This window comes from Telmatherina bonti, assembly GCF_933228915.1.
Source record: "Telmatherina bonti genome assembly, chromosome: 14".
In the NCBI taxonomy this organism is placed as follows: Eukaryota; Metazoa; Chordata; class Actinopteri; order Atheriniformes; family Telmatherinidae; genus Telmatherina; species Telmatherina bonti.
The window spans coordinates 8,759,341-8,779,161 of NC_136612.1; the positions used below are offsets into that span (position 1 = coordinate 8,759,341).

Here is a 19,821-nt window from a genome sequence, read left to right on the forward strand (position 1 = left end):
TTGACAGCACTAACAAAGTTGAAGACAATGGATGTAATTACTCTGAAAACACAACAAGGCTCCTTAAACCCCAACGGATTAGGAACAGAAAGGAAAACACATTTTAATCTCCTCCAAGCCAAGTCAAACACATGGAAGCCTGCAGCTATGATCAGAACATGTTAACACTCTTCCAGCCGAAACCAAACACTCAGAAACTAAAACAACTGTCCCAGATCTACCTCCGAGCCCGATAAACCCTCTCTCTGAGCAGGACTGTAAACTCACCACACCTGGACTAAACCGTCAGAGACGTGCAGACGAACCTACAGCTCAATCCAAACTGAAATTCAAGCCAAATCAAAGTGAATCAGGAAGTAAACCACAACCAAAATCAAAATCTAGATTAAACCCTGCAGTCCCTGCAGCAGGAGATCCTCCTCCGACCTTCCAATCCTCCTATAGATCAGGTTTCTTCCTGCTCAGACGCCCCCCTTCCCCTGATCCAGACTCAAACCCTACTGCTGTGCAATTATGGAAGGAGGGACCCGCTGTTTTTTCCTCCTTTTTTTTTTTTTTCCTTTGAAGGAGGTGTCTTTTCTTGTCTTCCCTAAACGTGAGCAGCAGCAGCGGGGTAATGAGGGTGCGTCCCCTCAGCCAGTCCAGGCCCCAGTACCTCCCAGTTCTTCAGGCTCCCATATAAAAGCCCTGGTGGAAAATGAGTGTAGGCAGTAGGGAGTTTTCTGCTGGGGTCAGGAGGACTTTGGACAGACGAACGGATCCTGCCCCAAACACCCGTGTATGAGTGGAGTGTAGCAGAAAGAGAAAACATCCCCAGCTTTTTTTCCCTCTCTTGCCTCAAAGAGTCTACATGTCTGGTGGCATCTAGACATGTTCAGCTTTGTGGATTTGCGGCTGGCGCTGCTGCTCAGCGCAGCGGTGCTCCTGGTCAGAGCGCAGGGCGAGGACGACCGTAAGTTTCATCACTGTTTGTTGGAGCTTCTCAACCCTTCCCCCCCAAATCCCCCTTTTTTCCATTTTGACTGGTTTTTGAAAGCTGGATTTCCTCGTCACGGCTGGACGGCTGCTGAGACATTAGACAGAGATGAGAGGAATGCAAATAGAAAGCGAAGCGAGGCGGGTGTTGCTTCTTTGTCTCCAGATAGATAGATGACAGATAGATAGATAAATAGATTGGAGGCTTCCAGTTTAAGCAGTAAGTGGTGTGCGTAATCCACTGGGCATCCCGAGGAGGCCTCACTCTCTCCCTCTCCTTGTGTTTGTCTAGCTCTCTCTATCCCCCACCTTCCCAACATGCATGCAGAGCGAGTTGCTGCAAGTTTTCCATCTTTCCTCCAGGCGAGGCTTTTTGGGTTGATGCACAGATATCAGATCTTAACCCCATGGAAAGATGGAGTATTATTTAGCAAATCCAATAAAAACACTGTTCATATTTCTCCATGCTGGACCTGGTTCTCCAAGTTATATTACACCATTTGGCTTCCAAGTGGAGACGCATCAGAGGCCTGACTGAGGTGGCAGAGTTACTGTCAGCCTGAGGCCAAGTGTTGAGTTGGACAGGTGAGCTGGAGAGTCACATGATGAGAAAATATTCACTGAGGGTTAGAAGGAGGTGAGAGCAGGCATAGTCTTGTCTGCTGGGTGGACGTGAACAAGCTCTACCGAAGAGATGATGGAGGTTTGTGTCTTTTCACAAGCAGTTTCATCTTTGAAGAAGACAAAGAAAACCAAGGAGTTGAAATTCAGTTTTTCCAGATGTTCCTGCTGTCTGGAAAGGACTCAGCTGTCTATCTGAAGCAGATGTGCTTCAGCCAACCAAACAGTCCCACAGCGACACCCAGAGGCTCATCTTTGCAACTGCAGCCACATCTGGCCGCCACGTCCCCCCATGCTGCCTCTCTTTTCCCTTTCCTCCTCCTCGTTCTTCCTCCTCCTCTTCACTTTCTTTCCACTCTTTTTTTGTTTCCCCTAATTGCAAACACATGTACAGTGTTTCCACCAGCTGCTGCCAAGCCGACAGTCTGCGGCGCTGCTGCTTTCCTCCTCTGAGCTCAGCACTTTGGCATGTTGGAAGATTTATAAGAGCTCTGAAGGGAGTCCTAGTTACGGGTTTACATTTTTACAAAGAAGTTTGCAGGTCAGGGTGGAAAATCTGACTGTGACTTCCAGCTGAAAGGACAGAACCTCTTGGAGACATCTCCACTGTGCACTAGCGCCGGCGTTACGCGCGTAACGTGCGTGTGATATGCATCCAGACGCAGGACATCGATGCCCTCTCCGTCACCTCTGACCCCTCTTGTGTGCTTCCTGCCCAGATCTGTCTCAATGATCCTTGTAACTATTTCCTGAATACAGTTTTTAGACCTAAATAGCAGTGGGTTAGGGTTTTACTATTTTCCTTCATGTTTTTAAGTGTTTTGAGGCAAAAGTAATAAAACAAAAAGGTTTTTTAAAACTATAACAATAAATTCTAAAATAAACTCTGCAAAAATGATATTATACAAATATAGCACCTAGTTTCATTTGTTTTTATCCACTATAATAAACTTTTATCCAGTATGAAACAACAGAATCAGCATGAAAGCAGCTGGATGATCATAAAGAAATTTCATATCAACTTATCTTTAACCCTCTTTAATATCTAAGATATTTAGTTTTTTTCTGTCTTTCTTTGTGATTTCCTTGTTGATTTGTTTCCGCGTGCTAACGGCGCGCTGCAGTATCACAGCTGGGCTCTCTCTGTCGCCCCCTTCAGGCCCCGGTGGTAGTTGCACCCTGGACGGCCAGGTGTTTGCAGACAGGGACGTGTGGAAACCAGAGCCATGTCAGATCTGTGTGTGTGACAGCGGCACAGTGATGTGCGATGAGGTCATCTGTGAGGATACAACCGACTGCCCCAACCCCATCATCCCCCACGACGAGTGCTGCGCCATCTGCCCTGACGACAGTACGCTTCCTTTATTGGCCTTTTTCATTATTTAAATAATTTCTGCCTTGTTGTTTTGGCACCCAAATTTACTTGATTATTTTCATTGTTTTAATATTTTCCCTTTTTTTTAAAAACAAACAACAACTCACAATCCTGCTTTCCTGACCGTCTCATACGTTTGTGCTTCTGCATGGTTAAATAGCTCTGATACACAGGCTTATATTTTCTCCAGATCAGAGTTTAATAATCCCGTGAGAATTTAAAATTTGATATTTCATGCTGTATTTTTGTCTGGGAGATCTTTATGATTATTTTTATGCATGGTGTAACTTTACATGTGTGTGTCTCCTCTTCAGGCTACCAGACTGGTCAGGTTGAGGTAAATACTCTGTTCATTGTTCTTCTTTCACAAACAGTTCACATCATATTGTATGACTGATGGGTTGTAGTCTTTCACATTGTTTAGTTTTTGCTGTATATTATGTACAATCTATAAGAAATCTTTATTTATGAATCAGTGTTTGTTTATTATGCTGAAATCTTTGCTCGTCTTCCGCTTGCAGGGACCCAAGGGAGAGCGTGGAGCCAAGGGAGAGAGGGTAGGTGCAAAGTTTCTTCCTCCTTCAGTCACTTGTGGGGTAACTTTTGATTTCATGGTGCATTTGAGGTCTGGCACTGTGAGTGGATTCTTGTGTGTTTATCTTGGACGTCAAGCAGCCACGCTGACATAGCGACAGAATGTGTCTCCATGTGTTTAACTCGGGCTGATGTGGAAACAGGGCTGAAAGTGGGAGAGCAGCCAGAGCTCCTGTGAGAACCGTCTTCGCTGTCTGAGCTGCAGCGTTTCGCTTTTAGGTGGTTTTAGGTGGTATCTAAAAGTATTTTCCCTGATCCTGGGTATGATGTCAAAGTTTATCACACTCTTATTTGTCCCAGCTGTGATGACTGATGTTGTTCTACACTTCCAAATGAACGGGACATGCCCACACAGCAGAGCTGGGATGTTGCTCCTATCTGAATTTGTATAGTTTTAAATTATAGATCAGCCAATATTTATTAACTGATTCATCCCAAAACAAGTTGAATCAGAAATTAATTATGGTCATTTACCAGTGTGTAATATCAGAGCATTTTTTTTCTATTATTTGAGACCATTTTTCTTTCCCTTCTGGTTTGTGAGGTTGTTGTCAATCCTTACGTGAACATGCAGCTTCTCAGAGCAGTGCAAGCGCTGGTCCACTTCCTGTAACGCTGATGTCACATGACCACTGCCAGCTACCACATTAATGGTCATGTGATCATGTTTACGGATGAGTAAACTGATGTTTAATGGTTCTTCCGCTGAGCTGTGAGGACACAAACAGGAAATGAGAAGTTAAGGAATGGAGCTGATGATGAAACAGGCCATGTGAACAGTTTCTGAACAGCTTCTAACATTAGATTCCCAGATTTGTTCTCAGAGGCATTAATTCAAGGGATCCAGTCTTACATCTAAATGTTTCCTCCTCTATGTGCAGGGTCCTGCTGGTCCCCCTGGTAGAGATGGTCTTCCCGGCCAGCCTGGACTGCCAGGACCTCCCGGCCCTCCTGGACCCCCTGGCCTCGGTGGAGTAAGTTGTTGATGTTTCTGTTTTTCTGTATTTGGCCAGTTTATGTCCAAACAGAAAAGTTCCAACTAACCAAGGATGGAGAAAGCCTCCACGTGATTCATACATGTAGTAAATTCAATAAGCTAGTGTAGCATTAGCTTCCTATCATCAGAAAGCATGATTTCTATGTAAAAACATCTCACATAATACCTCATATGTCCAGTAGTTTCATCTGAGATATTCTCATATTGTCTTGAAAAGCATAAAGAGAGACCAGTTTGAACCTGAAACTGAGTTCATGCTTGGTCCTCGTGCAGCTACAGACAGAGCTAACTGCTAAGCTAAACCTCACAACTGAGTTTTTGTGTTAAATCACATGAATGATCAATAATAACACACACTTAACAGAACAAGTTTTTTCTTTCTTCAGTTTGGGGTCAAAAGGTCAGGGTTTCATGCATGTACACCAGAGATTTGTACGATGCTTCAGAGAAGGAATCATACATTTTCTGCATCCATTTTCATTTATTAGCTGCTAAGCTAATATTTACAGAAGCTATTATTTGTGCTCATTTAATTGTTGACTTTTAGGCTTATAAACATAATCACAGACTCATTGTAGACAGGAAATCTAATCCAAATCCTTACCACTAATCTGAATTACTATTTGTAAGTTATCATTGACCACATGCTAATTCCGCCTCGCTAAACTAAGATGACACAATCAGGGTTGTCTTGTCACAGACTTTATAATTTCTATTAAAATGTCTGTTTAAGGTGGACAACAAGCTGACATTTCAATCTTGTTTTATACATTTTAAGATGAACATTTTCACAAAATTTTATCCTATTTTTTACACACATCTTCCAACATCAGAGTCCAGTATAGCATATGGATTCAGCTGGTTAGCCCCTAACTTGCCAATAACAGGTTAATAATCATGAATCCTAAGCTAACAGCACCTTTGTAATTTACCACCTTCTAAATTTGTACAGTGTGTCATACTGTCGGTATGAGTGTAATGAGGTCAAAGGTCAATGATAAACATTGCAGTGGCGTGACATTAATGCAACGCTGCTTAGATTTCATTGATTTATTTTTGTTCATATATTTGTTAAAAAGAACTGATTAATGGGGAAAAAAGAAATTTGTCAACATAATTTTTATTCTTTGTGCAAGCTAAAGCAAAACAATTCTCCATAAACAGAGATGATGAGGATTTTGTATATCATCCAAATAGCTGTAATTTTTCTGCTGAGTTTAACAAGTTTCTGTCTGTTTCCTCCAGAACTTCTCCCCCCAGATGTCTGGTGGCTATGATGACAAATCTCCCGCCATGCCTGTGCCTGGACCTATGGTAAGCCACGTACAACGTCAAACACACTCTTCAGGATTTCTCTGCGCAGTGTGTTGATACAGTATCTAACCTTGCCTCTGGTGACTAACAGGGCCCAATGGGACCCCGTGGATCTCCCGGACCCCCTGGTGCTAGCGTAAGTACATCATTTGCTTTTTCGAGCTAAAACTGATCAAATCTGAATGGAATCAAGGGGTGGGCAGTGGCATCCTCATGACATTAATGTCCCCTCAATGTAAAGCTGGTATGAAAGCAGTGGTGCATTTAGTCTCTCCCTGCTCCGAAAGCAGAATATTATTATTTTAGCTAAATGTTTTATGGAAACTGAAAGTTTTTTTTAAGAGTCTATGAAACATGAAAACCAAATTGCTTTTCTTAATACAAGAGATTTGGCAATAAATATGTGCACATCCCATAAAATATTACAAGCTGTAGAGCAGCTTAGATAAAACTTTGTATTCATGTCACAAGGTAAATGATTCAGACTTCTTCTATTCATCAGTTGGGTTTACGTTTAGATCTTAAGTAACTCAACTGGCAGCTGGTGCTGCCAATGCTGCCAATGGCAGGCTGCCAATGCCAGCCTGCCAATGCTGTTGGTGTGTTGAGGTTTCAGTCCAAAAACTACATTTTACCCTGTATTTTCCCATTATACTGATGGTCCAAACTGGGGCGGGGGGGATCTTTTTGTAGGTTTTGGAAGTCTTTAACTCAAGTAAAGTCTGAAGGACAGAAAGAGGGGTGCTGTTAGAGAGCAGCTTCCTGGAAGCAACACGGAGAGACTATATCTTCACATTTCACATGGTTGCTATCAGTAGACAACGTCAAAATATTTTAATAGCAAATACAAATGCAGAATCTGTTTGTCTCCCCCTACAGGGACCTCAGGGATTCACTGGGCCCCCTGGTGAGCCTGGAGAGGCTGGTTCTTCTGTGAGTCTTAAGGATATGGAACTAAATACCCACCTGAGTTACATCTGTTTTATCTGTTGCCATTCTGACTTTATGTGTCTTGTCTTCAGGGTCCCATGGGTCCACGTGGAGCTGCTGGCCCCCCTGGAAAGAATGGAGAAGATGTAAGTGAATTGAATCTGCTCGTATTCACAATTTGAGCAAAAAAGAGATTAGTTTGGGTCAACAACATGGTGACTTGATGATTCCACCACTCATCATTTCACCTTTTGTTCTTCTAGGGTGAGTCTGGCAAACCTGGTCGCCCCGGTGAGCGTGGACCTTCCGGCCCACAGGTAGGTCATTGACCAAACACAGCATATTTTCTAGTTGTGTCATCTACAAGTGCAACAAGAACGCTCATGTAACCCATTGTGCCACAAACAGGGAGCTCGTGGTTTCCCAGGAACCCCTGGACTGCCCGGCATCAAGGGACACAGAGTGAGTCAAAACCTCTAACATCCTGTTCAAGAATAATCTAGAGCAAAGCCTCTCGTCATCTGTGGCCTCACTCCTGTGTTTCTCCTTTTCTCTTTAGGGATTCAGTGGTCTGGATGGTGCTAAGGGAGACACCGGCCCTTCTGGACCCAAGGTGACGGCCTCTCTTAGCTGTATCTCACTGCCACACTATGTCTGAGTATCACCGGTAGCTTCACTGCTAGCATAGGTTAGCTTGAACAGTAAACACAGCTAACACCTGCAGCAACAGAACAAGTGATTGCAGAGGTAATTGATGCTCCAGAGCTAGGAATCATCAATGCAATTCTCAAGTGAATAGTATGTTGCTTCTCTAAATTTGAAAGAGACTTCTTTAAATGGAAGATCCACAGAGGACAAAGACAGAGATATCCTCCATTTTATGTGAACATTTCCTGCAATGCATCCAGTACCCTATAGAAAATAACATTTTTTAGGTCATTTTCTGTCGTTTTATGGCCTGAATGTCAAGTCTTCAAAGTCAAGATGACTAGAACTTTTTAGGACATCATGGCCGAAGATCTCTGTCTGCACTGCTGTTAGCTGCAGTCACAATAGTGTATAGGACTCGTGCTGAGCACAAGAAGAAGTGATGGTCATTAAATAATTCCTCATTCTGTGTCATTTTCACGACTTTGTCCATCTTTGTGTCTGCATGTTTAGGGAGAATCTGGAGCTCCTGGTGAGAATGGAACTCCTGGCGCCATGGTGAGTAAAACAACCGTCCCTCCTCAGATTCATCAATGCCCTTATGGATTTTTCCAAACTTTTTACAAACTGATGGTAAATGAGTTCATGTGAGGCTGGACTGACTCTGTGATTTTTAGGGACCTCGTGGTTTGCCTGGTGAGAGAGGCCGCCCTGGTCCTCCTGGATCTGCTGTGAGTCCACAAATCCACTCTACCGGTGATTGGATTCTACTGATCAGTCAGTATGCAAACAGATCAACCAATCATGTTTGTCTTTTTGCTGCAGGGAGCTCGTGGTAACGATGGTGCTGCTGGTGCTGCTGGACCTCCTGTAAGTCAGACATTCTGTAAAACAACTCCTTGCTTGTTAGAGGCAGTCATTTAAGCTCAGAGTTCAACATCTCAGGACATTTTTTTTTTTACCAGTAATAACCAGTAATAATGCCAGAGCAGAATCACCTAAATGAAAATGGTTCATTTCATGACCCTGGAAGATTTACACTCCAACCCAGAAGGAAGGAACCAAACATCCCGCACTGACCAAGCTTTTTAAGCTTTTCACAGCCACCATTGTTGTGGGTTGTGTGTGGTCTTCAGATGGCTGTAGCTTTCCATTTCTGCCACTAGATGCCACTGTTTTACACACACTGAACCTTGAAAGTTCAGATTCTTTTCTGCTGCATAAATAGAACAAGTGCAAACTGCTTTAATGTTGCTAAGCTGTGTTAGCATTAGCTGAAAGGATGGGCTGCTTTAGTCTGAATCACTTTCTCTTTGTTGCCAGGGTCCCACTGGCCCTGCTGGACCTCCCGGATTCCCTGGTGGCCCCGGAGCCAAGGTAAAGTTCCATCCAGCATCGTCCAAAGCAGTGACAATTGGCAATGCTGAATTTTACCTCTAGCCAACACTCACCTAATTTGGACGGATTGTCAGAGTTTAGAGCTTAATTTTTCAAATGTGTTTACATGATGTTCATTTGGTCCAGTGAGTCCACGTTGGATGGGGGTCACACAGGTCATAACTAAATATATCAGGGTGGGCAATAAGTCAGGTGGTCTGACAGTACGGACTGATTTATTCTATAAAAGGGACTAAAGGGTAATGTTACGCTGAATGTGTTTCTAAGCAACAAGCATCAACACGTAGTCCATTTTACAGCAGAGTTCTGGTGACCTAACATCTTTGTCTTTTGGGATGGCTGCGTTTCTTACCTGAGAAATGACGTGTCAGAAAATGAAAATGATCTTTATACCACAATGATTTTGTGGTTTTCCACAAACCAACAGTTTTATCTAAACAACATGCCCCGTTTTGTTTCTATCTTTCATTTCTTTGTCATTTGTTTGTCCATAGTATTATCAGCCAACTAAGATTCGTCCTTTGTTGCTTCTCTTCTTAGGGTGAAGTTGGTGCTCAGGGTGCTCGTGGACCTGAGGGCCCCGCCGGAGCCCGTGGAGAGCCTGGAAACCCTGGACCTGCTGGCCCAGCTGGACCCTCTGTGAGTGTAAACTCCTTGAATGCAACGTTCCGACTTTTCTCACAGAAACAAGCCAGGAATGGGAAAATCACCAAAGTGAAGTAAGGATGAGAGAAGTGATGACGTGCTTTTTCCTTTCAGGGAAACCCTGGAGCTGATGGAGCCCCCGGAGCTAAGGGATCCCCTGTGAGTCTTTTTCACAAAATATTTATTTGATGGACATTTAATTTCTGCTCAAAATGATGAGAATGGCATTATTAAAACAGCCTTGAGTGCTTCTTGCATGTTACCATGGCTACAGTTAGTCCCCATAGTCGGTACCATGTTACATGATAAGACTGAATTGTTGTTCTTTGCTGCCCCCTGCAGGGTGCTTCCGGAGTTGCTGGAGCTCCTGGTTTCCCTGGACCACGTGGACCCCCAGGACCTCAGGGTGCTGGTGGTGCCCCTGGACCAAAGGGTAACACTGTGAGTAAAGCTCTCTCACAACTAACTAAAGCCAATTACAGATTCATTTTATATTATTACTGTTGATTATTTAGGTCCCCTGAATAATATGTCTTTGAGATCTGAGTAAAGAAACAATTTCTTTTTGAACATTTGCTTAGAAGTTTGATTTGCTTTGTTTTCTCCTGCGTTTGTGTCCTTCAGGGTGAGGCTGGTGCCCCTGGAACCAAGGGAGAGCATGGTGCCAAGGGAGAGCCTGTAAGTTCACCACTGATCCGAACAGTTAGCTCCTACATGCCTGTGATGCAGCTGACTTTTAATGCTACATTTCTGTTTGTCCTGACCAGGGTGCCCCAGGTGCTCAGGGACCCCCCGGACCTGCTGGTGAGGAAGGCAAGAGAGGAGCCAGAGGAGAGCCTGGTGCTGCAGGAGGCCGTGGAGCACCTGGAGAGCGTGTATGTATTACCCTTAATTCTTATTTATTTTAATCCTCTTTGATATTAAGTGTAATAGTGAGTGGCTGGATTGCGGTGCTATTCATCAAGGCCAAGACAGTTGGAAGTCTCCAATCGACAATGCTTCGTGCTACCATCAGAGGCTGCTCGTAGCATTTAGCAGCAACAATCCTCTGAGTGTATTCTGTCATGAAAGTTAAACTGAAATCAAACAAACCAGCAACAGGACCACCTCAGCAGCCGCTTTGTGTTTGATTCCCTCTTCAGGGTGCTCCTGGTGGTCGTGGTTTCCCTGGTTCTGATGGCCCCGCTGGACCCAAAGTAAGTAGAAATCCCAGACTTGCTTTCTGACGTCCACATACATCCAGACCAGTTTTTGTTGGACTAAAATGTGCCTTTTCAACCCTTTTCATCACCATTACAGGGTGCCACTGGTGAGCGTGGTGCCCCTGGACTTGTTGGACCTAAAGGTGCCTCTGGTGAGCCCGGTCGTACTGGTGAGCCTGGTCTGCCTGGAGCTAAGGTAAAATATTCTCCTTCTCATCCCCTTTTGATCAGGATCATGGCCTCCTTTTGTCCTTACACCAACTGACCTTTGACTTTGCACTTTAGGGTATGACTGGTAGCCCTGGCAACCCTGGACCTGATGGCAAGATGGGACCTGCTGTAAGTTTAGATCCAGTAACATCATCAACAAGCTGTCCTGTTGTTTCTGCAGTAAACTCATCCTTGATGAAAATCCTCTTTACCAGGGAGCCCCTGGACAAGACGGCCGCCCTGGACCCCCTGGCCCTGTTGGAGCCAGAGGCCAGCCTGGAGTCATGGGATTCCCTGGACCCAAGGGAGCTGCTGTAAGTTTGATTTCACCCACATAAATGTGTCATGAGCATTCATGTTTCCTGATAATGTTCACTCCGTGTTATTTATGGTGACTCTTTGACTTGTGTGTGTTCAGGGTGAAGCTGGAAAGCCTGGCGATAAAGGAGTCATGGGACCTACTGGCCTTCCCGTAAGCTAATTTTGCTGTACTTCACGATGACATTTACATTTTCAGAGGCTAGCATGGACGTGTCTTTAAACCTGCCTTGTCTGTGCCCAGGGTATTGCTGGAAAGGACGGTGAAGTTGGTGCTCAGGGTCCTGCTGGACCAGCTGTAAGTGAACATCAGGAATAACACACACTCTAAAAGTCAAATGTTACTTCTGGTTGCCGTTATTAGCTTTGACACAGTGTCTCTGCTTATCTTCAGGGTCCTGCTGGTGAGAGAGGTGAGCAGGGACCAACTGGAGGTCCTGGATTCCAGGGACTTCCAGGACCACAGGGAGCTGTTGGTGAGACCGGCAAGCCTGGAGAGCAGGTACAAACTGAGACAATGACTACTCCTTCTAACTCTTGTCAGAGTCATTCTTTCTACTGAGATGTCTTCTTCCTGTGTTTCCTGTCTTTTTGTGTAGGGTCTGCCCGGTGAGGCTGGAGCCCCAGGATCTGCTGGAGCTAGAGTAAGTCCATCATGTCCATCATTTCCACAGTGACTTAGTGTGCAGCATCCGTCCATGCATTGCAGAGGGGTTTGGACTTTGACAGCACAAACCATAAACTAAGCTGTTTCATGTCATCCAGGTGATTCAGGAATGACAAGAGTAAAGAATGAAAACAGCTGTTAGCTTGTCAACTAGAAGCTAATCCTGCTTCAGTTAGCTAAAGTGAATGTTAAAGGAAATGCTGATGATTTGACTTCGAGGTACGTCAAGAATGAAGCGAAAGCTGCTCTTATAGCAAATAGTGTGGCCGGATGGTGTATGGAGAACTTTCTCCACGGTCTCATAAATTCAGTGAATACTATTTGACTGGAGAAACAGCATGCAGCGACTTGCAAAAGGTCATGGAACTACCTCTCTTAAGGGATGTTCATTCAGTTCATTCATTTAGTAGAACATTGAACAAATTGCATATAAGACACAGAACCATTTCATGCAACATTCAGGCTTTGTCATAAGTAAATGCCATTAAAAGGCCATAAAATAGCCACATTTTTAGCATTTTCTTGTTGAATCAGCTGAAAGGAATGACTCAGTAGGAAGAAGTCAAGAGTCTGAATGTGAGAGAGGCTGCTCACACCTGGCTGACTGAGCCGTAACTCGGTCCGGACAAGCAAGCTGCTGCGGGAAACGGTGTGAAAGAAAACATTAAACTCCTTCCAGTAACAAAGCATCGAGTTTCCAGGCAGCTGTGTCTAAAGTTTGGGGCAGCAGTGGGAGGGCAGACATGAGGAAGACGTCGAAGCTTCAGCATAAGCAATGAAGAGCTAATGAACAGAAACTGTGACCAAATTGGAAGAAATTAACTTCAGGAGATAAACATAGTTTTTCTTTCATCTCTTGGTGAATTTGTGGGGTTTCTTGCTCTGGACTGTAGCTGATTGGATGGAAGTCATATTCCATGACGAATCCTGACTGCAGTTAGGAAGCAGGTGATTTGTGACGGTGCAGATGTCAGGTGAAGCAGCAGGTGTGATGGCGGTCTACAGCTCATGCGCAGGTGGCCTCTGACATGTTGGACACTTCTCTCATTGTGTTTATAAACAATGAAGAGGTTTTATTTAATCACAGATCAAACAGCATTAAAAGCTTTTTGTTTTTAGTGAAGATATAAAAAAGGACGGACATTTTGGGATTCTTGGTTTTTAATGTAGGTGGAAGATTTGTAACATTTTTTTCTGCTCCAATCAGCTGATTTTCTCTCTGCTTGACCTGTACGTTTTTTTGTTTTTTTTTTTAACCCTGTTTGGATGAAATTTGACTCGTTTTGACATTTGGCAGCACTAACATGGACATAAACATAGTTTTTGGGCCTGAAATGGGAGGATTTTTCCTGAACTGAATTGATTATCTTTGTTTACAGTTTTGGACATTGAAACTCTTTTGGGTCACATTTGACTCATATCTAATTAGAGGGGTTTTAGGTGGGCCAGTGGGGGTCACATCAAGGAAAACAATGTTTCTAGAGAATCCTGAAACAGTGAAACTCTACGGATCAAGTGGTTTCTTTATGGAAGAATGGTGAAAGAGTTCAGATACAAGAACTGACACAAACCTGTTGGTCCCTCAAGATGCATAGTGGGGATGTGGAAATGCTGAAACAGCAAAGGAGGGATCATACATATCGCACTGAGAGACAATTAGTCATGCAGATGGAACCATGACACATATTTAAAGGAAATATCACCAAGTCATTCTGGCTTTTATGTCAAACAGGACATGCTACCATGTAGTAATAGATGCTTCTTTCCAAAACAAGTTTTACAAAACCTGAGAATTAAATATTTATTACGGATAAATAATGAATTATTTATGTGACCAAAGCTATTCAGACCTTCTGAACAGATCTGCAGGCTAAGGTTTGACATTGATACCTATAATAAGGGAATTCTTGGTTCAAACTGAATCTGAGCAGACGATGAAAGCGTGAAATAACCACGCTCCAGTTGTGGTCCACCTTCGGTTGGACTTATGTAACCCCCTGCCCCCCTCCCTCCCAGGGTGAGCGTGGATTCCCTGGTGAGCGCGGAGCCTCTGGTGTTATGGGACCCGCTGGAGCCCGTGGATCACCCGGAGCTGCCGGAAACGAAGGTGCTAAGGTAAGTCTGCTTTACTTCTGGAGTTGAGGAGATTTTAGGATGTGTAGGGAGTCCAAGGTTAATGGATTTTCTTTCCTTCTTCTCTTCAGGGAGAACCCGGTGCCCCTGGTGCTCCTGGAAACCCAGGCCCTCCTGGACTGCAGGGAATGCCCGGCGAGCGTGGTGCCGCTGGTCTTCCAGGACTCAGGGGTGACAGAGTGAGTTGTTACTGTAGTTGTTACTCCGTTCTGTAAGGTCTGATCGCGGTCAGTAACCATACAACCCTCACGCCTCCTCTACCCCATCACACAGGGAGACCAAGGAGCTAAGGGTGCTGATGGAGCTCCTGGTAAGGATGGTGCCCGTGGCTTGACCGGACGAATTGGACTTCCTGGACCTGCTGGAGCCCCCGGAGACAAGGGAGAGCCTGGTGGCGCTGGACCCGTTGGCCCTGCTGGAGCTCGTGGAGCCCCTGTGAGTAAAAATTCATCCTGTATTTCAAAGTTCTTCAGGTTCTTTCATCTTAAAATCCTGAGTTGAGTCTTCCTCTACCTCTTCAACAGGGCGAGCGTGGAGAGGCCGGACCCCCTGGACCTGCTGGGTTCGCTGGACCTCCTGTAAGTCTCCATGACAATCACAGACTTTTACTGATTACTTTATTTGACACTTTAACAAGGAATTTACTCAAATTTTTTCTCATCATTCACCACCAGGGTGCTGATGGACAGCCTGGTGCTAAGGGAGAGGCTGGAGATAATGGTGCTAAGGGAGATTCGGGTCCCCCTGGACCTGCTGGACCAACTGGCGCCCCTGGACCTCAGGTAAAAAGACTTATATTCACACCCAGTAGAGTGCAGCTTATCAACTGCTGTTGGTTAACTGGAACTTGTGTTCTTTCAGGGTCCCGTTGGAAACACTGGTGCTAAGGGAGCCCGTGGACCCGCTGGACCTCCTGTAAGTTTCTGCCGTGGTTCCATCTCGTAATCCTACGTATGCTACGTTCACATCGATGCCGTCTTGGCTGATCTTAGCTTACATTTGGTGCCTCTTCGCAGAATGAGCAGAATAAAGTTAAAACTTTGTTCAGAGTACATGTGAAATCAAGCTCTCATCCATGTTCTTCATCTGGATTGCCAACAGATGATGTGGTTCATCTTGGCTTATATTTGTTGTATTTGCACTGATTTAATAGAGTTTTGCCTTCCAGCCTCCTTTAGCTGATTTTCTTATGTTCTCCTTATCTCCAGGGTGCTACTGGTTTCCCTGGTGCTGTTGGCAGAGTAGGACCTCCCGGCCCTGCTGTAAGTCAGCTTCAAACCTCGTTTGTCTTTCATGTTTGTGAAGCAGATCTCCAAGCCCAGTATATCCAGCTTTTTAAGAAAATGTACCGTTTTCCCAACTCTACAGGGCAACTCTGGACCTCCCGGACCTTCTGGAGCAGCTGGCAAGGAAGGACCCAAAGGAAACCGTGGTGAAACCGGACTTGCTGGTCGCCCTGGTGAGATTGGTGCTGCTGGACCTCCAGGACCTCCTGGTGAGAAGGGTAGCTCCGGTATTGATGGTGCTCCTGTAAGTAATCTATTCTCAGAAAAAGCTAAAATACTGAGAAGACTGCAGAAAAGTAAAACTTCTGTCCTGCGTTTCTCCTGGCTGCCCCCTGCAGGGTGCCTCTGGTCTACCTGGACCACAAGGTATTGCTGGACAGCGTGGTATTGTTGGTCTGCCTGGACAGAGGGGAGAGAGAGGTTTCCCTGGCCTGCCTGGACCTACTGTAAGTAAAGTTTTTAAACCACCTCTGGTGGAAGATAAATAAATAAAAACCTCTTGGAATAACAGAACTCTCCCAGTGAAGCCTGGCTGAGCCGCTAAGTAGCACAAGGCAAACCCAGATCCAGTCAGTCACAATCAGAACTGTACTGATGTACTGCATCACCCACAGGGAGAGGTTGGAAAGCAGGGACCTGCTGGACCTGGCGGTGAGCGTGGACCACCTGGACCCATGGGACCCCCTGGTCTGGCTGGAGCCCCTGGAGAGGCTGGACGTGAGGTATAAACGAACCCGCTACGTGTTTTCCATCTTTAAGCCAGCTTTGCTCTGTAAATAAACCTGCTGTGTTTGGGTTGTAGGGAACTCCTGGTAATGAGGGAACAGCCGGTCGCGATGGAGCCCCTGGACCCAAGGTGAGCTCACGAGGCACTGACCAACATGAGACCAGATGCAACATATGAATCAGTCCATCCTGTTTGTGAACGCCACACTGAGACAGTCGCTTGTATTAGACGCAGTCGCACTTGCGCCAGCTCAACGATCCAGACAAGACTCTGTGCAGAGGAAGCGGTCATCTTTACGGAGACCTTCCTTGGGGAACAAATATTTGGTTCTAGCTTAGCGAACAGAACAAGCCAGAACAAAATTAGAAAAAGGGGGTTTAATGTCAGCTGTGAACTGGTTTGGATTTTGCGTTTCAGGGAGACCGTGGCGAGAGCGGCCCTGCTGGAGCCTCCGGCGCCCCTGGACCCCCTGGTGCCCCTGGACCCGTTGGACCCGCTGGAAAGACCGGTGACCGTGGAGAGTCTGTGAGTTCATAAGATATGTCCGTTCATCATGTAATAAAGTGTAGCTGTTGCATTTTCTGTATTTGACGATAAAGTTCCTGTTTCTTTAAGTCAACGTCTAGATTAAACAGCTGCTTCTTTGTTTCAGGGACCCGCTGGCCCCGCTGGTGCTGCTGGCCCTGCTGGACCTCGTGGCCCTGCTGTAAGTAGCCACACCAGCACTGTAACAGTTACAATAGATGAGAAAGTGTGGCAGTGAAAGCAAATCTATCGCCTCTCTCCTTCACAGGGACCTTCTGGACTTCGTGGAGACAAGGGAGAGACCGGAGAGGCTGGAGAGAGAGGCATGAAGGGACACAGAGGATTCACTGGCATGCAGGGACCTCCCGGACCTTCCGTATGTTGGCTTTAGCTTGAGCTTTAGATGGTGCTCCATAATGACACACCACTAACCTCCAGCTCTGGCTTTTATGTGCAATCTGCAGGGACCCTCTGGAGAGCAGGGACCAGCTGGTGCTGCTGGACCCGCTGGACCTAGAGTAAGCTAAACTACGTATACCTGTTGTTGTTTTAGTGTTGGATTTCTTTACCTTGTTTAACTTGACTTCAACTTTTCTTTGGTGTTTTGTAGGGCCCTGCTGGATCTGCTGGTTCTCCTGGTAAGGATGGTATGACTGGCCTCCCTGGACCCACTGGACCCCCTGGACCTCGTGGACGTAATGGAGAGATGGGACCTGCTGTAAGTCTCTCTGAATCACGATGGCTGTGTTTCCCTACAAGTAGCAGCCAATCTTGTCCAGCAATGAATTAACCAAATTGTTTGATTTATTAGGGTCCTCCTGGACCCCCTGGACCTCCTGGAGCACCCGGTGCCCCTGGTGGTGGATTCGACCTCGGCTTCATTGCCCAGCCCCAGGAGAAGGCCCCTGATCCCTTCCGCATGTTCCGTGCTGATGATGCTAACGTGCTCCGCGACCGCGACCTGGAGGTAGACAGCACCCTGAAGAGCCTGAGCCAGCAGATTGAGCAGATCCGCAGCCCTGACGGAACCAGAAAGAACCCCGCCAGAACCTGCCGGGACCTGAAGATGTGCCACCCTGACTGGAAGAGCGGTGAGTTTTTAACGGAACAGAGATCTTCTCCTCTTCATGCATGGTGGATTAAAGACAAATGGCTTTCTGGGGTTCTGACTCCTCTGGTTTCGGTCCTGCTGCTGTTCAGGCGAGTACTGGATCGACCCTGACCAGGGCTGCACTCAGGATGCCATCAAGGTCTACTGCAACATGGAGACCGGAGAGACCTGCGTGTCACCAACTCAGCGCGAGGTCGCCAAGAAGAACTGGTACACTAGCAAGAACATCAAGGAGAAGAAGCACGTCTGGTTCGGAGAGACCATGAACGGTGGCTTCCAGGTAAATGAGGATACCTGACATTTTCTCATGAACTTTGGCTCCTTCTCTGCCATGTCTCTGGTACACTTCCTGCTTACGCCATCATCATGTCTTCATCATGTCTTCTCCAACTCTGCCGTCAGTAATTCTTCCTTCTCCACTTTCTCACGCAGTTCGACTACGGCAGCGAGGGTTCTCTGCCTGAGGATGTCAACATCCAGATGACCTTCCTGCGTCTCATGTCCACTGAGGCATCCCAGAACGTCACCTACCACTGCAAGAACAGCATCGCTTACATGGATGCCGCCGCCGGCAACCTGAAGAAGGCCCTCCTCCTCCAGGGCTCCAATGAGATCGAGATCAGAGCCGAGGGCAACAGCCGTTTCACCTACAGCGTCCTGGAAGATGGATGCACGGTGAGGAAGCGCAACAGCTAGCGGCTAATGCTAATCTTGCAGAGCGAAACAGACAGAAGGAGGTTGAGCGTTGGGACATAAGTCCCGTTTGGTAGCAGACGAAATGTAGTTTTCATATTCAGGACATGGAATCCAGCAGAGTTTGATTAATAAGTTGTTTCAAATGATGACACTAATGGATCTTTTGCTGTTTTCTCCCTGCAGTCACACACCGGTACATGGGGCAAAACAGTCATCGATTACAAGACATCGAAAACATCTCGCCTCCCCATCATTGATATCGCTCCTATGGATGTTGGTGCTCCAGACCAAGAGTTTGGCCTTGAAGTTGGACCTGTCTGTTTCTTGTAAAAAGAGAAATCTGGACTTGAAATTGTTGTTGTGTGTGTGCGTGCGTGTGTGTTATATTTTTTTCTAGCAGTCATCTCTCCCCAAAAAAGAAACCCCACCAAAACATCCTCCTAATGTCATTTTTTCCCGAAATGTCCGACCCCCTCGCTCCCGATTCCACACAGTTCCCGTTTGGCTGTTGCTATGATGGTCCACTTTGCCTCAAAACCTGCACTTCATTGAGAACAAGATGGCGGCGTTGTGGAGAGCATCTGCATCGTCGTGTTTGGGACCACTACTCTTTCTTTTTCACTTGGGTTGTTTTTTTATTTTTTGTCTGTTTTCTTTTTTCGCCATCACCAACACCAAGGATCCTGTAGAGAAGACATTTTGTTTCCCTGGCAACAAGAAAATAATATATTGCCTCTGTAAAGTGTGAAAAGAAAAAGAGACAAGAAAGAAAGAAAAGCGCCCCTCTTCAGCCAGCCAAACCAGGCCTCTCTGGATTTACAGAAACACACAGGTGACTTTTGTACGTTTCTACGCCTCTGCGCTCCGAAGAATGAAAGGACAGTCCCGACAGACACAACCCGAATGCTTTGTACCACGTTTCAGGTGTTGATGAATAAACGGTGAAACTGACAGCCACGTTTGTCTCTGTTGTTCTGCCCTCCCTGCTCCACCCGCCACAGACAGCGCTGACACCCCCCCAACCTCGTCTGCAGATGCTGCAGCTGTTGTCTGATGCTTGTTGTTGTGGTTCCTCCTTTTGTTTTCATCATCTAATCCTAAAGCAAAGTCACATTAAAACCACCAGCAGAGAAACATGGGTTCAAACCTCTTCTTTGATGTCAAAAACTTGTGTTTGTGTGGAAATCCTCTGGCTACCTCAGAAAAGGCAGGAGTCCAGGCGGTCGGTGTCCACACTGACCGGCACTTTTACAGAAGCAGAAACAGGATAAATCTAAGGTGCTACTCTTCATGTGAGGCCAGCTGAGTGTCAGAAAGGTCGTGTGGCGTCACGGCCGCGGGCACGGCTTCGTCCTCTTGGTGCTAAAATGAAACCAGCTTTAAATCTTCTTGTCCAGAAAGAGACAAACGTCTTCCATCTGACAGTGTTGGCAGTTAAACTCCAGCATC

General features: G+C 45.9%; 1 protein-coding gene across 1 annotated transcript; it reads left to right on the forward strand.

The window, feature by feature from the left end:
- The first annotated feature begins 691 nt into the window (after window positions 1–691).
- col1a1a (collagen, type I, alpha 1a) lies at window positions 692–19,323 on the forward strand. The gene is made up of 49 exons (XM_079252588.1): window positions 692–952; window positions 2,756–2,947; window positions 3,286–3,308; window positions 3,493–3,528; window positions 4,447–4,539; window positions 5,808–5,876; window positions 5,968–6,012; window positions 6,756–6,809; window positions 6,899–6,952; window positions 7,070–7,123; window positions 7,215–7,268; window positions 7,366–7,419; window positions 7,968–8,012; window positions 8,132–8,185; window positions 8,280–8,324; window positions 8,778–8,831; window positions 9,393–9,491; window positions 9,612–9,656; window positions 9,840–9,938; window positions 10,122–10,175; window positions 10,265–10,372; window positions 10,640–10,693; window positions 10,797–10,895; window positions 10,985–11,038; window positions 11,125–11,223; window positions 11,328–11,381; window positions 11,472–11,525; window positions 11,622–11,729; window positions 11,827–11,871; window positions 13,911–14,009; window positions 14,099–14,206; window positions 14,301–14,462; window positions 14,552–14,605; window positions 14,702–14,809; window positions 14,889–14,942; window positions 15,236–15,289; window positions 15,396–15,557; window positions 15,652–15,759; window positions 15,928–16,035; window positions 16,116–16,169; window positions 16,458–16,565; window positions 16,693–16,746; window positions 16,834–16,941; window positions 17,030–17,083; window positions 17,176–17,283; window positions 17,377–17,656; window positions 17,766–17,956; window positions 18,109–18,351; window positions 18,556–19,323. The coding sequence occupies exons 1-49, from the start codon at window positions 871–873 to the stop codon at window positions 18,700–18,702; spliced, it is 4,344 nt and encodes a 1,447-aa protein (XP_079108714.1). The 5' UTR covers window positions 692–870; the 3' UTR covers window positions 18,703–19,323.
- Window positions 19,324–19,821: the final 498 nt, after the last annotated feature.